We start from the raw sequence: 18854 nt of genomic DNA on the forward strand, positions 1-18854 counted from the left end.
GCTTTCATTTTGAGTGCCACACTACTGTTTTGAGTGTTACGCCGAGGTCTGTCTGTTTTTGCTATTTATTTTGCGTTTTTGTCTTTGCGGCTCTTTTTTTGTTTCGTTTTTGTGACTGTGTGGAACCCAGTTCAGCTACTGATTGATTGTGTGACTGCAGTACATTGTTTATTGCTTTCATTTTATGGATCAATGGTCTCATTAGATAGTAAAATTCATGTTAAACTGCTATTTAAGGGGTTGTTTTTAAAAGCCTGGAACAGATTAATCCATTCTGCATTACTTTCCATGGGAAAATGCACCTTGGTTTTGGAACGGACTTCCAGAACGGATTAAGTTTGAGAATCAAGGTAGCATTGTAGTTCCTCCTTAATCTGGACTATTGGCATTAATCAAGAGGTGCTCATGAAGTGACATATGCTAATAGACTGCAATCAATCAGCTGCCAAAAGGACTGGGCTTGGCTCTCTGAAGGTATTTGACTGTTTTTCTGAAGCTTGAGAATCCTTGCAACAGCTGGGAAAGGAAGGTGCTTTGCGTTTTATGGTTTCCAAATGGTCCTCCTTTTTCTTGTCCTCCACTGCACAATGAAAGAGACGTGTGTAGTCGTTGCTTTGTTACTCTGTTTGACACTTTGAAAAAGAGGGGGGAGCCTTTTAATTTATGCTCAATATGGAATTTAATGAGGTTTTGCTATGCCCTCCTCCCTCAATCGAGGCTGAATGGACTTTAACTATGACCACTTCTGGATAGGGGTGTTGTCAGAGGACTGCAGTAGGGGGGGAAATAGAATGTCCTGCAGCCGAATAGATGTGGAAGAGAGGCTGAATTTGAGAAAAGACCTTGCTGTTAACTGTGTGCCGAGAAACAACTCCAGAGGGGAACTTAATGGCGGAAGCCTGGGGTGCACCCTGTGAGATATTTATGGCTGTGGTTCGTAGGTTAGTTTGAGAACAGTGGAAAGAAATGGCATGTGACCTTGTACCATCCAGATAAACACTGCAAAAAATTGAACAAGAACGAAAGAAAGAACTGAACTCTCTCAACACACCAAGTCTGGAACAAAATGTATATGAAGGATTACACACATGAAATGGATTATATATTTATAAGATGTAACCGAGCTGCTGTTTGTAAGGTGAAAATTGGTCAGCTAGAAGAACCGTTTAATGGCAAGTGAAGGATGTCAACTGGAGACAAAATAAGAAATGAAGCAGCAACAGGGAGTATTATGGACATATGTCTGCAACAGGAGCGGAAACCTGATTTTAAGAAATCGCATTAAAGTAATTTGGTTTGATTTGTAATAATTTCAAAAAATATTTTAAAAAATGTTTTTAAAGTGTGGGAGAGTAAGTCTGATGCTTACTACCAGAAGAACTTGTCATTGGGAATGCTAGGTCTTTTCAGCATATTGCAAGCTTGCAGAGCTTTAATCTAGCAAAAGCATTTGTTTCAAGGAATTATTTTTCCTATATACTAATAGGAAACTCATAGTTTTGAGTGGCAATCCTTATTTAGCCCAAATGGCACCATCTATGCAGAAGAGGAAGCTATAAGCAGGCTTGGGGGAAAACCCAAATGTTTTAGGAAGTACATATATTTAAAAAGATTTAGAAAAAGAAATAAAAAATGAACTTTTCAGAGGTCATGAATGAACATGCTCATTGGCCATGAAACTCAGAGTGTCTGTTGGGGTGGGGGAATGTAATGGATTATCTGGAAGAAGGCGTGGCTGATTGGTACGCTGAATATTCTTCATCCCCACTGCTACAATTCCCACCAATTTAATGGTCTGTGTCTTCTAGACTGTGGTATGGGAGGAGGGACTTCACACAGCTTTCTAAATGTGTTATCTGTGCAGTTCTGAATTACATTGAATACAATTCTCATTGTGCAAGATACATCCCTGTTAATGAAAGTATGTGTGGCTTAACAGAAGCAAGACATGCTGTCTTGAATATCTCTTGCACAAGCAATTAATACCATTTCCTGTATTCATGTAAATACAACCTAAACCTTTAAAAAATAAATATGAGAAGACTACTGGCTGGATCAGGCCAATGGCTCATGAAGTCAAGTGTCCTGTTCTCACAGTGGCCAACTTTGTCTATGGGATGTCCACAAGCAGGACCTGAATGCAACAGCACTCTTCCTGCTTTTGATTCCCAGCAACAGATACATAGAAGCGTACTGCCTCCAACAGGGGAGAACTGAGCATAGCCATTGTGACCAGTAGCAATTACCAGCATTATCCTCTAGTCTTATGAATTTGTCTAATCGTCTTTAAATTAATGGGAGGATTTTAAGCAGAAGTTGGATGGCTATCTTTTAGAAGACAGCTGAAGGCAGCCCTGTTTAGGAAAGCTTTTAATGTTTGACGGACTATTGTATTTTAATATTTTGTTGGAAGCCGCCAGATGGGTAGGGTATAAATAATTTATTATTATTATTATTATTATTATTATTATTATTATTACTATTATTATGTCATGGATGCTTTAGTTGAGATTCCTGCCTTGCTCGGGGTTGGACTAGATGACTCTCGGCATCTCTTCCAATTCTACAATTCTTTGATTCTATGGAGTGAATGTTGGGATTCAGAACTTACTGGGTTAATTTTGTTCTGAGTTGTGCCTCCCATTCTGACGTGTGGAAGGAGGGAGGAGCTCTACTTGTTGTTCTCTCTTGGTCTCTGAAGGAGACGGACGCCATGAATGCTAGCAGTCCAGGAGAATCTGAGAAATGCTGAGCTGTAAATATTTGCTGCAATAAAGAACTGATGAATTTGGACACACATGCATTGGTGTGTTTGTCTGGATCTGAAGCAGGCTGCAACAGTTTTTGTTCTGCTGCGTTTTTACTCTGCAAGGCGAAACCGGAGAGAAGAAGGTCTGCGCAGCTTGGCTAAGAAGCGTGCCGGACCGCATTATACTGGGGCTAATTGGGGCTATAAAGCAATTAGCTAGCCAGTGCCAATTAAGATTTCGTCACAGGTTATGGAGGACCTAATTACCGCTAATAAAACTGTTGCTGAGAGTCTGCCGGTGTTCTTTTGAAGTCAGCTTGAACAGCTGGAAAGACGCTACCGAAGCGGAGCGGAGGTCTGCGTTCTGTGTTTTGCCTGCTGCAAAGAGGCAAGAGAGCTGAGAGCTGAGAGCAGCTGGCTGGGACGCTGTGTTTTGCTTGATGCTGAAAGGCAGAGAGCTGAGAGAGCAGCTAAGAAATCGGGTGCCGGAGAGCTGGTGATACGTGAGTACAGTTTGGGGCCCCTGGGAAGAAAATGGCAGACAGCCATGAGTCATTCGTAGTCCCGTTTGAAAAATTGGACGGCAAAAATTGGCAAGAATGGAGCAGAAGGCTGAAGGCATGGCTGGTAGCGAAGGGGCTGTGGGAGGCTGTTCAGGGACCTCCACTACCCACACCAGCGGCAGGAGCTTCAGCTGCAGAAATTGCAGATGCTCGTGCTTCACAGAGAAAAAACCACAAAGCCCTGGGAGCTATTGTGCTTAGTGTGGATGGCTCACAGCTGCCTTTGGTAGAGGGGCTGGAGAATGCATGTGAGGCCTATCAAGCGTTGGAAAGGGTGCACCACAGAACCACGGCTGGGGCAAAGATACACACCACCAGACGCTTGTTTGAGATGAAGTTACGTCCTGGGGATAGCATCAGGAAGCATGTAACTGATATGCTGGCTGTGTTTAACCAGCTGAGACTGTTACAAGTCAACTTTTCAGAGGAGCTGAAAGTGTACATTTTGCTCAGCTCTCTGGACAAGAGTTATGATAATCTGTGTCTAACTCTGGAATCGATGGATCCCCAAACGCTGACTTTGAATTACGTCACAGGACGCTTATCAGATGAAGAGGAGCGCCGCCACAGAGAGGGCAAAGCTGGCACCGGGGGCTCTGGGTGTAAGGGCGGAGCCAAGCCAGCCTGTGACGAAATCTTAATTGGCACTGGCTAGCTAATTGCTTTATAGTGTTGTGTGATGAAGTACATTCAGGTTCACTGGATGAATCTGAGTTCTAGTATTATGAGAGAGATCTATCCATTTTCTCCACACCATCTTCCACCTCTATATCACATCCCCTCTAACTTGTCTTTTCTCCTAACTAAGAAGTACCAAGTGGTTTGGTGGTTGCCCCTTTCTGAAACTTTTCTAGCACTAGAATAGCCTGTTGGAGGTGATGCAACAAAACTGTACACATTATGCAAAGTGTGGTCTCAGTACAGTCGTACCTCGGGTTACAGCCACTTCAGGCTGCGTTTTTTGGGATGCGGACAACCGAAACCTGGAAGTACCGAAATGGGTTTTGGCGGTTGTGCATGTGCAGAAGCACTAAATCACGCTTTGCGCATGCGCAGAAGCACCAAATCGCAATTCGTGCATGTGCAGATGCGGGTTGCGAATGCTGTGGGTTGCGAACGTGCATCCCGCACAGATCACATTCGCAACCTGAGTGTCCACTGTATATGTTTCTATTAAAAGTTTTATGTTTTATTTTCAGTCCATTTCCCAATGACCCCTAACGCTGAATTTCACCTTCTTACAGCTTCATGAAGCTATCTACCAGAACCCCAAGGGCTCATTCCTGGGCACTCACTGCCAGTCCAGACCCCAATAGAATATTTTTTGAAATTTGGAATTTTTTTTCTGTCCCACTGTGCTATGTACGCACCTGCAATCTCTCAATGATGTTGCGGTAATCCCTAGAAGCAGCCATCACCGAATCTCTCCGAGCGGCATTCCTTGCTGTCATTCTCCAGTTCATTGCTGTTTTTTGTACTATGTTATGAGATTTCAGGAAGAGGTTGTTTACTTGGCTGTCCAGGTCAACCGGGATGGCAATTGCTCTGCTCTTTGCTGAAACAGACAAATGAAAGTGTCTCCATGATCCAACAGTATGTCACAGAAAGTGCATTTCAGAACGTTTCTCTTCTCATAAGGTGCTTATTCATATTGATCATACAAAATCTAGATGTATTACGGCAAGTTCCAACAAGGAATTTTGTTCACCTCAGAGGAGGGAGGTGGAGAATTGTTGTGAGTAGAACAAACAAATGTTGTTTTTCACTCCGTGTAATCATACACACACACATTGTTGTAGCACACTATGAAATAGTTGCATGGGCTGGATCAAAAATTGTGCAGATGAAAGGCTGCATGTATAATTGGATTTTCTGACCTGTTCTCTCCACTACAGTACCCTGAACTTTCTGTTCAACATTTTAATGACTTGGACGAGGATGTATATAGGGGGTGGCTTATCAAATTTCCCTATGACCCAAAGCTGGGAGGGGAAGCCAACATCAAAGATGACAGAATCATGATTCAAAATGATCTTAACAGCTAGAACTGGAATTGGAATTTAGCAGAGATAATGAAAACTCCTGCATCTTAAGTACAAAATAATAGCAAAGGGTGCAAGGACTGGGGAGAGACCAGGTCTAGGTGTCTTGATCGCAAGTTGAACGCAAACCAGTGGTGTGATGCATCTAGAATTTCAGGCTATTTTAATGGACACATAGAGCCCAGATCATGGGAAGTAATAGCTCTGCTCTATTCTATGTTGGTCAGACCCATACAATTAGTACACACATCAACTGAAACAGAACAGTGTGTTAAAACTATATTATGCACGTAAATGTCCACAAGCATATTTGTGCATTACCATGGTAATGAACTGTTCTAGCCATTAAAGTTCCTTTATTCTACTTAGATTTAATTTCTTAAAAATGCTTTATAACCATCTCATTCTTCTACACAAGTCACGTTAAAGTTAAAAAGAATATATGCATAACTGTATATTAAACACAGTTCAGTTATACAGAAAAGCATGGCCCCTTGGCAGTACCTTGCGGCAGGAACAACCATAGGCTAAGGATGTGAAGCAGTTTTCAGTATGCAGAATGAACAGCACATATCTGCACTGATGGAAAAGCACCCCAAGTACCACATATGTAGCAAGTTTGAGAATGTTGTTAATATTTTTGCCAAAAACAAAAATGCAAACAGCAGCCAGATATACGCTTTTGCAAAATTGTAGGAAGAGCAGAGGAGGTCTCCTTCTCAATTCTGGATTTCAGAACCTAAGCCATGGGTAGGCAAACTAAGGCCTGGGGGCCAGATCCGGCCCAATCGCCTTCTAAATCTGGCCTGCGGGCAGTCCAGAAATCAGCATGCTTTTACATGAGTAGAATGTATCCTTTTATTTAAAACATATCTCTGGGTTATCTGTGAGGCCTCTCTGGTGTTTTTACATGAATAGAATGTGTGCTTTTATTTAAAATGCATCTCATTTTGTGGGGCATAGTAATTCATTCATATATATTTTTTTCAAAATATAGTCCGGCCCCCCACAAGGTCTGGGAGACAGTGGACCAGCCCCCTGCTGAAAAAGTTTGCTGACCCCTGACCTAATCTTTCTGCGTCAGGTCAGGTCATGCATCCATAGCACACAATGAAATTCAGCTTTTACCAATTATGGATGTGGCCTCAAACCAGTTTCAGGAACCAGCAAATAGTTATTTACTCAACAAAGTTTACACACCAGCATGAAGCTGATTTAAGCCAATGAATTCCTGAGCAACTATGTGAATTCAGCTGTCATTTAAAAAAAAAAAAAAAAAATCAATAGAAAGAGACATTATTTGAATCTGATGACAAATCCAATCAATTGCACCAATATATACATCATTGATATACATCAATCAGCACATGAGAAGCCAGGTATTAGCAAGGGCAAAGAAAAATATTTTGTATGTACCCAGAACATATGTATATTTTGCATACAGCAGCAATTACATGGAAGGGCTGTTTTGGTCTATGAAGAACATCCACCAGTAACCAAGAGAGACAAGTCAGCCTGGATAGCTGAGTGATAAGGTTAAAACAAAAACAGCCTAATAAAAAGTCATGGCTTGTATGCATAAAAATTTGTAGAAGGTTTAGAATGGCAAAATAGTGTCATCTAAATATAGAGAGTATTCAAAGTAGGGCATGGTTATTCCATCCCTCATTTATCTGTTTAGTAAGAAAGTCTGTTTGTTCTTTCAAACTGACAAGAGCTTGCCAGGCAACTTCAGGACCACTTTATTAAGTGATGGTACTCCAGATCTGCTTATTGTCCCACATGCCTTGGGACTAAAGCCAGCCACATCTCAAAAATCAACTAGAAATTGAATATCTCATGTGTGTTGTGTGCCTGATCTCTGTCTTTGTAACCAACAACAGTTCAAATTCTATATTTTATTGGACTTGCTATTATTACTAAGGGCAGTAAAAATTGAGATTGCCCAGAACTTGGCCTGTAAATCTTAAAAGGCTCCTAGGCTCATCAGTACAAATTGTCTCAATAAAAGGTATCACTTGAACCACTATAAAAATAGTGGAGGGAAGGGGAGAAGATGGACCTTGGAGCGCTTCTGCTGCCACTCAACAGATGTTCTGATAAGCAGATGTTGCATAGATTATGTTTAAATGCATGCACACAGTTTTCTTACCTACATCTGAAAGTACTCTGATACAGCTTTCCACTGATGCTTTTTGGCTAGGCATGAGCCAGTTGCAGTGATACACTCTGAACACACCTTGCAAGAGCTGCACAAATACAGGCTGGCGAGTCTGAAACAAGCACACACACAAGCGTAAGCCTGAGGCAGGGGAACAGTTCCAAAAGCTTCTTCTTATATTTGGAGAACTAAGGGGTCTGTCAGGATGCTAAGCAAACTAGTGGGTTTGTTCAGGAGTCCAAAGACACTTTGAAAGCAAAACCAAATTGAGCTTCTGAGCTACATATGCATTGTAAAACAGTAAAAAGATTGTGACTGATTTTGATGATCAAGTTTAACTAGGATATGCTCAGCACATGCTAATTTGATAAAGGAAAAGATAGAAAAGAACATTTTTCTTTAAGAATTTACGGAGAAAAAAAGTAATTAAATTTACAACTGACCAGCAGGTGGCTCTATAATGTTATTAAAACTTAAGGAAGGATGAAGAAAATATTAAAGCTCTATTGCACAATTAAAAGTGTTCCTTAATTATTTTTATTTTGATCGTTCTGGAACACAACTTACCATATTTTTCCAAAATTAAGAGATTTTTCAAAATTAAGAAAATGCACTATGCACTATCCGTGTATAAGATGACCCCTTACTTTAAACTTCAAAAATTCAGGAAAAAATATAGTCTTATACACAGAAAAATATGTTATATATTTTAAATGTCTCTAAAATCTACATTACTAGCTTCTGGGTTGAAAGCAACATAACCAACTGGTATGGAACAAAGAGATACAGGAATATGTTGTAATATTTTTCCACTATAGATAGGCTGGATACCCTGAGATTATCAGAACTCTGCTGTGCCAAATCTCACCCATGACTGACATTTCCTAAACCAGTAATATAATTACTGTGTTGTAGAGCAGGAGTAGTAATTTTGTTCAAGCTCTGTATTTTAGCAAGGACTAACAACCCCAAAAGGAAGATTTTCCAGGGATGTGTAGACAAGCCTACCAATAGTAGAAAAAAAACCCAATTAATAAATAGTAATATCTATTATACCTATTATCTACATCTTAAGCATCTCAACTAGCTAATGGAAGTTAGTGACACTAACACAGAAACTAAAGCAGATCAGGAGCTTCCAAAAAGTACCTCTTTTAGTTTGGCAAAGACTGATTGCTGTTATATGGAGAGAGTATGTAAAAAGCATTAGAGAAAAGAAGGGGGAAACGTATTTTGAAAGAGCATGGGCAGGAAATAAAAGCAGTCATTACCCACAGGAACTAAAACTGTTAGTTACATTAGAGAGAAGTCAATTTAAATACATCCATCCATGTCATTTCAGGTTAAGCTCAAGCACTCGTGGATAGACTTTCAAACCATCACATCTTCCTCTCTATTTCAACATGGGGACAGTAACAATTTTCCTGGCGTAACTGTGGGAAAAGTCCCTGTATTTCTATGGGATCCATTGACAGGCACAATCCCAAAACAGTTGCATGGACAAATTGATTCAATTTAACCTCTCCAAATGCAATATCTCTCACAATTCTCTCTGGTTTAGATAGAAATGGTTCTACATCCAATGCACAAAGTGATCCACAACAGTGTCTATGGCAGCTGCATATCAGCATATACCCAGCAGATGCATCCCAATTGCTAATCTGCCAGTATTGCTCAAATACCCAGAATGCAATGAAATCCAAACATAAACCTAGCCATGTTTTTGAATGAGTTTCCAATAGCCACTGCAAAATGTGAGAACTGAAGCATTTGGTGGGGGGTGGGTGTAGAGAATAGTAAACCACCCACAAGGCACCATATGAAAAACTATTTAGAGGACTAATGACAGATACTCGGAAAGTTTCCTCTACTATTAAAGTGTCACTGAATTCAGCCATTCGCTGCTATTGTGACAGGAGCCGATGAGCAGCTGTCAAGGCTGCCACACAGCTCTCTGGAAGGAGGGAAAAGTCAGTCGTGCAAGAAATGGTACAAAGGAAGACAGGGGGGAAATGAGGCTTTCTGCCACCCCCTGCGCATTAGTCTAGAGGGATTATATGTAGGGTGAGGCGGGGCACATTGATGCACGGGGCACATTGATACACCAGCAACATTTCAATTTTGAGAAACGTTATTCGTATCGTGACATCATTAAAATGTGTCTATACATGTGCGAATACAACACGCTGCCCGCCAGTTAGCTGTTGGCGTTTGATGAGAGTAGGTGTGTTTTTAGTGCAGCCAACTAGAAAAGTACGTGAAATGTAAAAGTGTTCCAATGCTGTTTTATGTCGTTTAGTTAAGATTTAAAAATACCAAATACTGAGTTATTCCACTCAGTAATCAGGATTACACGTGATTTTTAAATAAGTTCAGTGGTTTTATTAATAAGCGTTAGTTTTTTGAAAAGGTCCATTGGGGTACTTTGATACACTAAGACACATTGATACGTATAAAAGTGCCCCGCTAGTGTACAATAGTGCCCCAATATACAAGTTTGCATGAAATCTCTAAACTAGTTATTCTGTTTTCCAAAAGATGAGGATATAAATTTTGATGTTCCCAATCCTGAAAATATAAATGTTGGAGATTTCCTACTCATTAAATTTGAAAAGAAAGAAAACAAGGCCAAAGTTATTTCTAAATATAATATGACCGATTTTCAAATGTCGTATCTCAGGGAAAAACCAAGATCTTGTATGTTTGTCTTCCCCATTGTAGAAGATAAGGCAAGCGTTGATTTCAAGGATGTTGTTTTGCAGTTGCCAAAACTGAATTTCTCAAAGGGCACATCTCAAACATCATCTCTTTGTACTTTTTCTATTGACTTCAGTGGATATAATGTGCAATAGAAGCTAAACATTAAGTAATTATCTTATTTCTTACAAGAATTTTGTTTAAATTACTATTTTTTTATGATCTAATGTGAGTTCTTATACTTTTTAAAGTTTTTTCAAAGTTTTCTTTTAAACAGAGAACTGTTTGAGGAAAGATTAATACAAGTTTTGATGTTTTGTTAAGAAAACCACAAAGTCTATGATATGTGTTATAATGAATGTATGGGGGTTGCTTGTGCGTAAGTTGCCACCATGCCTGGCTAGGTAGCCTAGTTAAACCTTTCCTGACTGGACAGCCCTTCACTTCGTGGCTGTTCAGTCGCTAGCAGAATCCGTCAGTGGGCATTTCTTAAACTTCTTCCAGCACAAAAGCTCTTTGACGCCAAGTCTACGCCTACTTTCCCTGCGCGGAAGTCTTCTGCGCAGGGTGGGTGTGGGCAGAGGAGGACCTGTGCTCTCCCCGCTGGTCTCCAGCGAAGAGTCCTGGAGACCCCTCTCCGATTCCCCCAACCGCCCCCCTTTATCCCTGGTGTTACGCTGATTTCCTTCCCCAGCCGATGAGTTCCCTCTCTCCCTGCTTGGCCCTTCGCCGGCATCGCTTGGGAGCCCTGCCTCCACTTCTGGCTCCGATGTCAGTTCCCTGACATGTGTGAAACACTGTTGGTTTTGATACATTATTTAGATTTTAAGTAACAAATTGTAAGGCTGATTATGATCTCTCACAATAAAAACTGTTTTTTCATTAAATTTTTGTAAATAGTTACCATTCTCATAAAATTTACGCTTTGTATCAAAGTGCCCCATCCAATGTATCAAAGTGCCCCGTAGGTGGGGCAAAATGATACAAAACCCATTCTTTTACTCAAGTCATTATATTCTTGTTATCTTCTAACTACAATGGTTCTTTTGATTGCTATTATAATATTGATTAGTTATGCCATGCATAAAGCAAAAAATATATTATTTGACTCATTTTTTGTTACATAAAATATGATATTGAATTTTTCTGCATCAATCTGCGCCACCTCACCCTAAGAGGACATTGTTCAGGACTAGGAGGCACAGGTCAACATAAACATTCCATGAATGTTCACTTTATATGTTGGCCCTAATCTTTTTTTATAATGCTGGGACAGGTGTAGAAAAGGACAATCAAAGTGATTAAGGGCCTAGAGAAATTCACACCAAATATTACAATGTATAGAGCTTCTCAGTTTACCAGGAGCAAGGTGTTGAGAAAATGGATAGAGAGAAGTCCTCCCCACCCCCTCTTTCATTAATACAGTGGTACCTCGGGTTAAGAACTTAATTCGTACTGGAGGTCTTTTCTTAACCAGGAACTGTTCTTAACCTGAGGTACCACTTTAGCTAATGGGGCCTCCCGCCGCCGCCGTGCGATTTCTGTTCTCATCCTGAAGCAAAGTTATTAACCTGAGGTACTATTTCTGGGTTAGTGGAGTCTGTAACCTGAAGCATCTGTAACCCAAGGTACCACTGTACTAGAACTGGGCTCATCCAATGAAGCTAAATTACATTTTTCCTATTTATAGACCACTTAACCATCTGGAGGTTCCAAAGTGAATAGTGGGAGATTTGGAACAGCCAGAATTTTCTGCTACAGGATGTGGTGACAGCCATCCAACTTCAAAAGTGGACGAGACAAGTTCACGGAGGGTTATCAATGGCTACTAGTAACTATGGCTAATATTCTACCTCAGCATGCCTCTGAATACCAGTTGCTGGGAACAGCAGTATGAGAGGGCTAATGCCTCCCTGAGCTGGTTGTCGGTTTCCCACAGGCATATGGTTGCCCATTATAGGAAACAGAATGCTCAACTTGATAGGCAGCAGTACATGTCTCAGTCATGGGGACTGGGGCAATCGCAGGAAACATGCACACAGTCTGCATGGAGGGGAAATGTGTCAAATTGTTCCTGTTTTTCAGGGACTTTCCCATACTCCAGCATTACTAAATGAGTACTAGAGACGAGCAGGAAGCTCCCACACCCCCACACTTTTAGGGAAATGAGAAAAGACTGAAGCAATGGACTCACTGCTTTTGTAAGGTTCACTGCCGTAAAGTTAACCACAGGGAAACACTATCAGAAGACACCACCGTTTTCAAACTCATGTTGGTGTTCTAGTCTGATGCACAAATGCTGTTCTGCTTCACAGGTGGAGCAAATAGTAAATAGTAGAACAAAATATGTTTTCGTGTGTGCGGGTGTAAATGATTCCTCTTGGTTTCTTACCTGCAGAGTTGTGCTTTGATCTGAGAATGGGGAACTGAAGAAAGTGGTAACTATACTCATCACTATTTCAGTCACATACTTCTCTAATACAGAATCTGCATGCTTCCTGTCACTGGTGTTGTTGCAAGTCTGGAAAACAATTCACATTAAAACAAAACAGAATAAAAACAAAAACAAAACCCTATACAATAATGATAATTCCCCGACAAATGCAAGCTAATATCATTGCAATATGCACTTTCTGAAATACCACAGACTGCACTAGACATAAACTCAAGTGATACATCACTCCTGACAGCAAACTCCTGACAATAACGAGTGATACCAGGACTGTAGTAAAAATTGTGCTACTGACAATTGTGAGATATCTCAATTCTCAAGGGAACTTCAAGGTTTGCAAAAAGAAGCGGGGGAACCTGAGGCAGCAAAAGAAAACAGCCCGTTGAGCAGCGGCGTAGCATGGGTTGTCAGCACCCGGGGCAAGGCAAGTAATTTGCGCCCCCTAACCCGGGGCAAGGCAAGTATGTCGCTCTCTCTCCGCTCCGCACAGTGGGCGGCGACCCGGCAGCTCGGATCGGATTCGCACAGCCAGCACTGTGAGAGAGAGTGAGTGAGCCAGGTAGGGGCAGAGAGCTGCGAGTGCGCCCCCCAAAATGTTGCGCCCGGTGCGGCTGGCACCCCCTGCACCCCCCACGCTACGCCACTGCCGTTGAGGACAGAGCGTGTTCTGTGGTCATGGAATAGAAAGTGAAATTGGATTGTGAGGGTGGGAGAGAATAGAATGCTCTCTACTTAAAGGGAGTGGCCAGCTGAAGATCCAAACAGAAACGCTCATTTTAGGAGGGAGAATAAACTCTGCCACATTTTGTTGTATGCAGCATTTGTACAACACTGTAGCAACATGAACTAAGGAAGAAGTTCCCACAAATTCTAACGAAGAGACGCTGAGTCAAGAGAACAGAGAATTTTCCCCCACCTAATTTCAATACTTTATTTTGTTACAGCTAGAAGCAACCCAAGAGTGAGAAGGAGTAAAGTGCTAGGAACCTTGACTATGTGAAGAGCCTTCAAGGCATGCGCAGATGTGCTCTGTACATATAATTAGCTTTGGCCATGCATCATCATTATCATTGAATCCTATAGCCATGGATGAATGAAAATGTATGAAACTAAGGCAATGGATATTACTTTCATGAGTGTTAACTATATGATGTGATGTGATTAGCAGTCAGTTATGGGTGCTTTGTGTCACTCAGCTTTTTTAATATTTCCAAATATTGAAAACACTTACCCTACAGATGTCAACGAGGAAATTCTCAAAGAGCTTCCACATGTGATTGCTTGTATAAATCTCTTTCATTTCAACTTCTGTGTCTACATAGCAATGATTTAGGAAATTTATATAGGCAATTTTAACCTGCAGACAGGAAAACACAGGCGATAAGAAAACCTTAGTAATGACTTGCCATCAAATTATCTCTAATAATAAAGTTAATTGTTCTGCTGATAACAAGAATAATCTGCAGTGAACAGGATTTAACCCTGCTTCTGTAGTTTTCCCCCAGTATTATAGGGATACTGACAACCACAGTGAGGTTAATGTGGCAAAACGATTGTTTTATAGCAGGTCCTTAAATTTGAGTGACAGATAAAAGTGACCAGAGAGTTATTTGGATGAGACCTCTGAATGAGAGAGGAAGGGGAAGAAAGGACGATGGACAGAACCTCACCTCAGGTATGCAGTCCTCATGGGTCACCACCCTAACAATGTCATCCAAAGGGAGGAGAGAATTGCACTTGATTTCTGTGTAGACATTTTTGCCCTCAGTGCAAACAGCCAACAGCTCAACTAAATGGATATGATACATTAGAGCACTGTTTTCATCCATCCTGTCCCGTTCTGATCTCATCATCTGCACTAGTGTCTGAAAAGAGGCCCTGTCATTGTAGAAAACAAGGACATCTTCCCCCGCGTTGACAAGCTGGCAAAAGAATAGCATTATTGTCCCATTAAACATAAAAAACAGAGAAAATGTAAAGTAATTAAGTTTTCCTATGCACCAACATGCATGCTATCTCTGTCTGAAGATTAATGATTTTTGCAGCTCTATCAGTGTACAAAGCACTTTACGATGTTTGTTTTGATTGCTTATTTACTTATTTCCTAAATTTATAAGCCACCACTAAAGCACCAGACTGGTGCAAGCTACAAACTTTCAAAACATACACAACTACAATGTACACAATTTTAACAAAAGCAGTCCATAACCAGATTGAGGGTAAACAGAAAAGAACCAGCTAGTTAATATAATGAAATGATAGATTAAATCAAAAAGTCTTTCATTTCGCTGCCGGACATTGGTGATGGTGACATGCAAATTTCTTTAATAAGAGACTTCCTAATAAAATGTTCCTGATTAGCTAACCATTTTGTTATTTTTTTAGAAAAAACTGTGCTTCATGTGTTATTGCATACATATTACTGTACACTGCTCAGATATTTCCTGAGTTAGCAATAAATACATCCTCCCCACCTATGTGCAAATGGCAACACCAGAAAATAAAAAAATCAATTCCAACTTTGTTGGAGACAGCCAATGCAATTAATCTGAAGTTTCATAATGCTGACACCTAGGCAGCAGTGCCTGTGCACTCTTTGCATGGATTTTCCTCAGGCTGATTTTATGCTCATGAATATGTATACACAGCCTTCTCACCTCAGCCATGACCATATCCTGGCACTTCTTAATGAACTTTCCTTCGGCCTTAACAATTGTCTGCAGGAACTTAATGTACTGGACATTCCGTCCATGAGTTTCAATACAGTGCACAAAGTGTTGAACCACCCGCTCATTAATCTCGCTGCATAGCTGGAAGTTATTCATGAAGATATGTTGCATCGTTACAGCCTCCAGGATCTATTAAAAGGGACAGTAGTAGAGAAAAACGTGAATCCTGACAAAGTCAACACTACAACATTTGGAAGCTTTTAGGGAATGCATATTAGAGCAGAACAGTAGATTTAGTGCTAACAGACAAACTTCCGAAAGCAAGCTGATGGAAGGCGAGTTTGGTCAGAGAAGATTCAGAAATCAGGCATTCTGAACATATTGACACAGAAGTATTTAGAGGCTATTTTCCTTTGTCCCTGAACTGCTTGAACTCTCTTTTTCCTTAGAAAACCCCCCACAATAGGCGTACACCATGCCAAAAGCAACTTAGCAGCAATGTATTGTGGCCTTCCAGGTACACTACAACTTTCCCTGTTTTTTGCAGTTCAAGCAAACCAGTAGAAAGAAGAAGAAAAAGGCAGGCTGCACTGTAAACTGTAGTGCATAAGGAGCATACGTTGTGCAGGCCTAGTGTGCACAATGCAAGACATCTCATTCCTTCCAACTTATTATGTACAGTGGTGCCTCGCAAGACGAAATTAATCCGTTCCGTGAGGCTCTTCGTATAGCGGTTTTTTCGTCTTGCGAAGCAAGCCCATTGACAGCTTAGCGGATTAGCGCTATTAGCGGTTTAGCGGCTTTTAGTGGATCAGCTGATAAGCGGTTTAGCGGCTTAGGAAAAGGGGGGGAAAGGGGGGAAAAACCCGCAGGAACTCGCAAGACATTTTCGTCTTGCGAAGCAAGCCCATAGGGAAATTCGTTTTGCGAAGCGCCTCCAAAACGGAGAACCCTTTCGTCTAGCGGGTTTTCCGTCTTGCGAGGCGTTCGTCTTGCGGGGCACCACTGTATTTCCTCCCCTACCCCTCCACACACAGAAGCACAATCTCACTACAACACTGGGGAAAGGACACTGTCCTCCATGCACCTGAGATCAGCAGAAATAGTTTAGGGATTAAAGAACAGCCTTGCTGCCTGAGATGACTGTCCCACTCTGTCTAATGAATGATAGTCCTGCTGAAAATCTGGAAAACTCATGAAAAGCCTGTAAAGTGCCGAAATGCCATAGCTGTGGTGATGGGCTTGTAAGAAATTAAACAAAGCAGCTTGGAAAACGAGAAGCAGCCCCCAGGAGAGCTTTTGGAGAACACAAGGGGTGGCAGTAAGCAGGGCAGGGGGTGTGGTGTGGGAAGCTACTTTGCAAAAGAGGATTTCCACACTCAAGTAACTCTGGTTCCAGCCCCCAATCAGGAAAAGGTTTGCATTCTTTTCTATATTTTTAATTTAACTTCTTACCCCAGGGTTGAGAAACAGATTTATATGCTTGTGGAGCAATGCTTGGTTCTGTTGGTTGCCAGCACAGAAGTTCTGCAGGAATGCATGGGCGAGCTTCATGATCTCCTGCATCCTTGTATCTTCAGCCTGGAAATATAAGGCACAAGTGCTCCAGAATAAATTAAAGTTAAATTGATTTACGAGGTGCTTAAGCAAAATGACCTGTCTGCTCAGTTCTAATTTCCAAATACCAGTATTCCCATTCTCTTTTTAAAGCATGCTGCAAACTGGGATAAATTGGGGGGGGCTGGGGGAGAGAGAGAGATTAAGTTTTTAAAGGCTTTATAATGTTTAAATGGGGACGCGGGTGGCACTGTGGTCTAAACCACTGAGCCTAGGGCTTGCTGATCAGAAGGTCGGCGGTTTGAATCCCCACGAAGGAGTGAGCTCCCGTTGCTCGGTCCCTGCTCCTAACCACCTAGCAGTTCAAAAGCACGTCAAAGTGCAAGTAGATAAATAGGTACTGCTCTGGTGGGAAAGTAAATGGCGTTTCCGTGCGCTGTTCTGGTTTCGCCAGAAGCAGCTTAGCCATGCTGGCCACATGACCTGGAAAAACTGTCTGTGGACAAACGTTGGCTCCCTCGGTCAGTAAAGCGAGCTGAGCGCCGCAACCCCAGAGTCATTCACAACTGGACTTAACTGTCAGGGATCCTTTACCTTTACCTTTACATCTCAAGCAGTGTGTCAGATTAGGATTAGGATCTATAACAATATGCCTTGAAATATCAGCCAGAACTAGTTGCATTATTTTTATTTTTCTGCTTCTTAACTAAAATACTTGTAGGGCTGCTATGTTTGCTTCCCTCCTGTTTTACCCCCCCCCCCCCAAAAAAAAATTATGAGTCCAGACTCCTTGCCTAAGGAGGCACAAATCTCCTTCCTTCTCATTTTCTCCAGCACAATGCTTTTTTTTTGCATGGACTAGAGGACTTCCAAGACTAAAAATGGAATACATATGCTCCCCCCCCCCCCATTCTGAACCACAGCAACATGTGCCTCCATTATCTTCATTTGACTGACCATTCTGGAAGCAGATACAGCATATTGCTCTTTTATAAGGTCATTTAAAGCAGGTAAACCAACTTGTTGCTGTGACTTAGAATAATGACCAGTGTGAACTATACAGCTTCAATTTGTCTTTCCACAGTAAAAAGGTTTGGAAAGTCCTCAGCTGACTTATGAAGAATTTGTACAAGAGAAACTCAGAAACCTTGGGGGCACCTTTGTAATGTTATGCCTAGTGCCTCCTTGAGACAGCCAGGAAAGACTATATAAACCTTAGTTCCTATTTTGTTCGTCCTTGCAATAATTAATGTATGAAACTGCTTCAATAAACCCAAAACAAATGAATTATTCCTCAAGACATGAATATTTAGCAACTGCTCCTTTGATGTTCAATGCAACTTGTAAGAGACAACTTTTAGGAAGATCTAAAGACACTTTAGTGGTTTGTTGATGGATTGTAAAGTAACTGATGCATGCAAACCTCACTTTCTCATACGGGATCTGTAAGAGCTCCAGGACCACAGTGTGAGCTCCCATGTTTCGGAGCAACCTCTGTTGCTGCTTCCGGCTTTTCCTGACCAAGATGCTTTCTTGCACACAAAGCTTGCTAAGTCGAAGCAAAATCTGCAGAAACACATTTCTTTTAGAGCCAGATGACATACTAATGTTCCCCCCCTCCCAGACAGGCTGGAGGAAAAGCTCGCTTTCAATAGATCACAGAATAACATTAAACAAGCAGAGTGAAATTAAGGAGATAAAGACAAAAACGCGTACACCATGTTGCATGCAGCTGACACAGCAATTACGTTTGGATGACATGTATTGCATCATGCATGTACAGGAAACTGGCACTGGCTAAGGTATCTTGGCTTTCCTTTACCAAGGAAAATGAATGTCAGCCTTTAAGTGCTACAATGACAAGTCTTCTGGTGCCTTCCAGATGTTTCAGACTACGACTCCTGTTGGCCATGCTGACTGGAGTTAATGGTTCAATCCAAAACACTTGTAGGTGGAGGGGGGGG

At 41.4% G+C, this 18854-nt stretch overlaps 1 protein-coding gene across 8 annotated transcripts in view; it reads right to left on the reverse strand.

Annotated features, from left to right (window-relative positions):
- The window catches only part of ITPR1 (inositol 1,4,5-trisphosphate receptor type 1), a 224352-nt gene that overhangs the window by 100125 nt on the left and 105373 nt on the right, over positions 1-18854 (reverse strand). For all 8 annotated transcript variants that reach the window (XM_079957524.1, XM_079957519.1, XM_079957521.1 and 5 more), the window contains 8 exons: positions 18319-18456; positions 16789-16914; positions 15322-15522; positions 14335-14586; positions 13896-14021; positions 12605-12733; positions 7507-7627; positions 4683-4867 (listed from right to left, as the gene is read on the reverse strand). In XM_079957524.1, coding sequence (XP_079813650.1) covers positions 4683-4867; positions 7507-7627; positions 12605-12733; positions 13896-14021; positions 14335-14586; positions 15322-15522; positions 16789-16914; positions 18319-18456 — 1278 coding nt within the window. The remainder of the gene's footprint in view (positions 1-4682; positions 4868-7506; positions 7628-12604; positions 12734-13895; positions 14022-14334; positions 14587-15321; positions 15523-16788; positions 16915-18318; positions 18457-18854) is intronic.

Source organism: Podarcis cretensis (assembly GCF_951804945.1).
Source record: "Podarcis cretensis genome assembly, chromosome: 2".
Classification (NCBI taxonomy): Eukaryota; Metazoa; Chordata; class Lepidosauria; order Squamata; family Lacertidae; genus Podarcis; species Podarcis cretensis.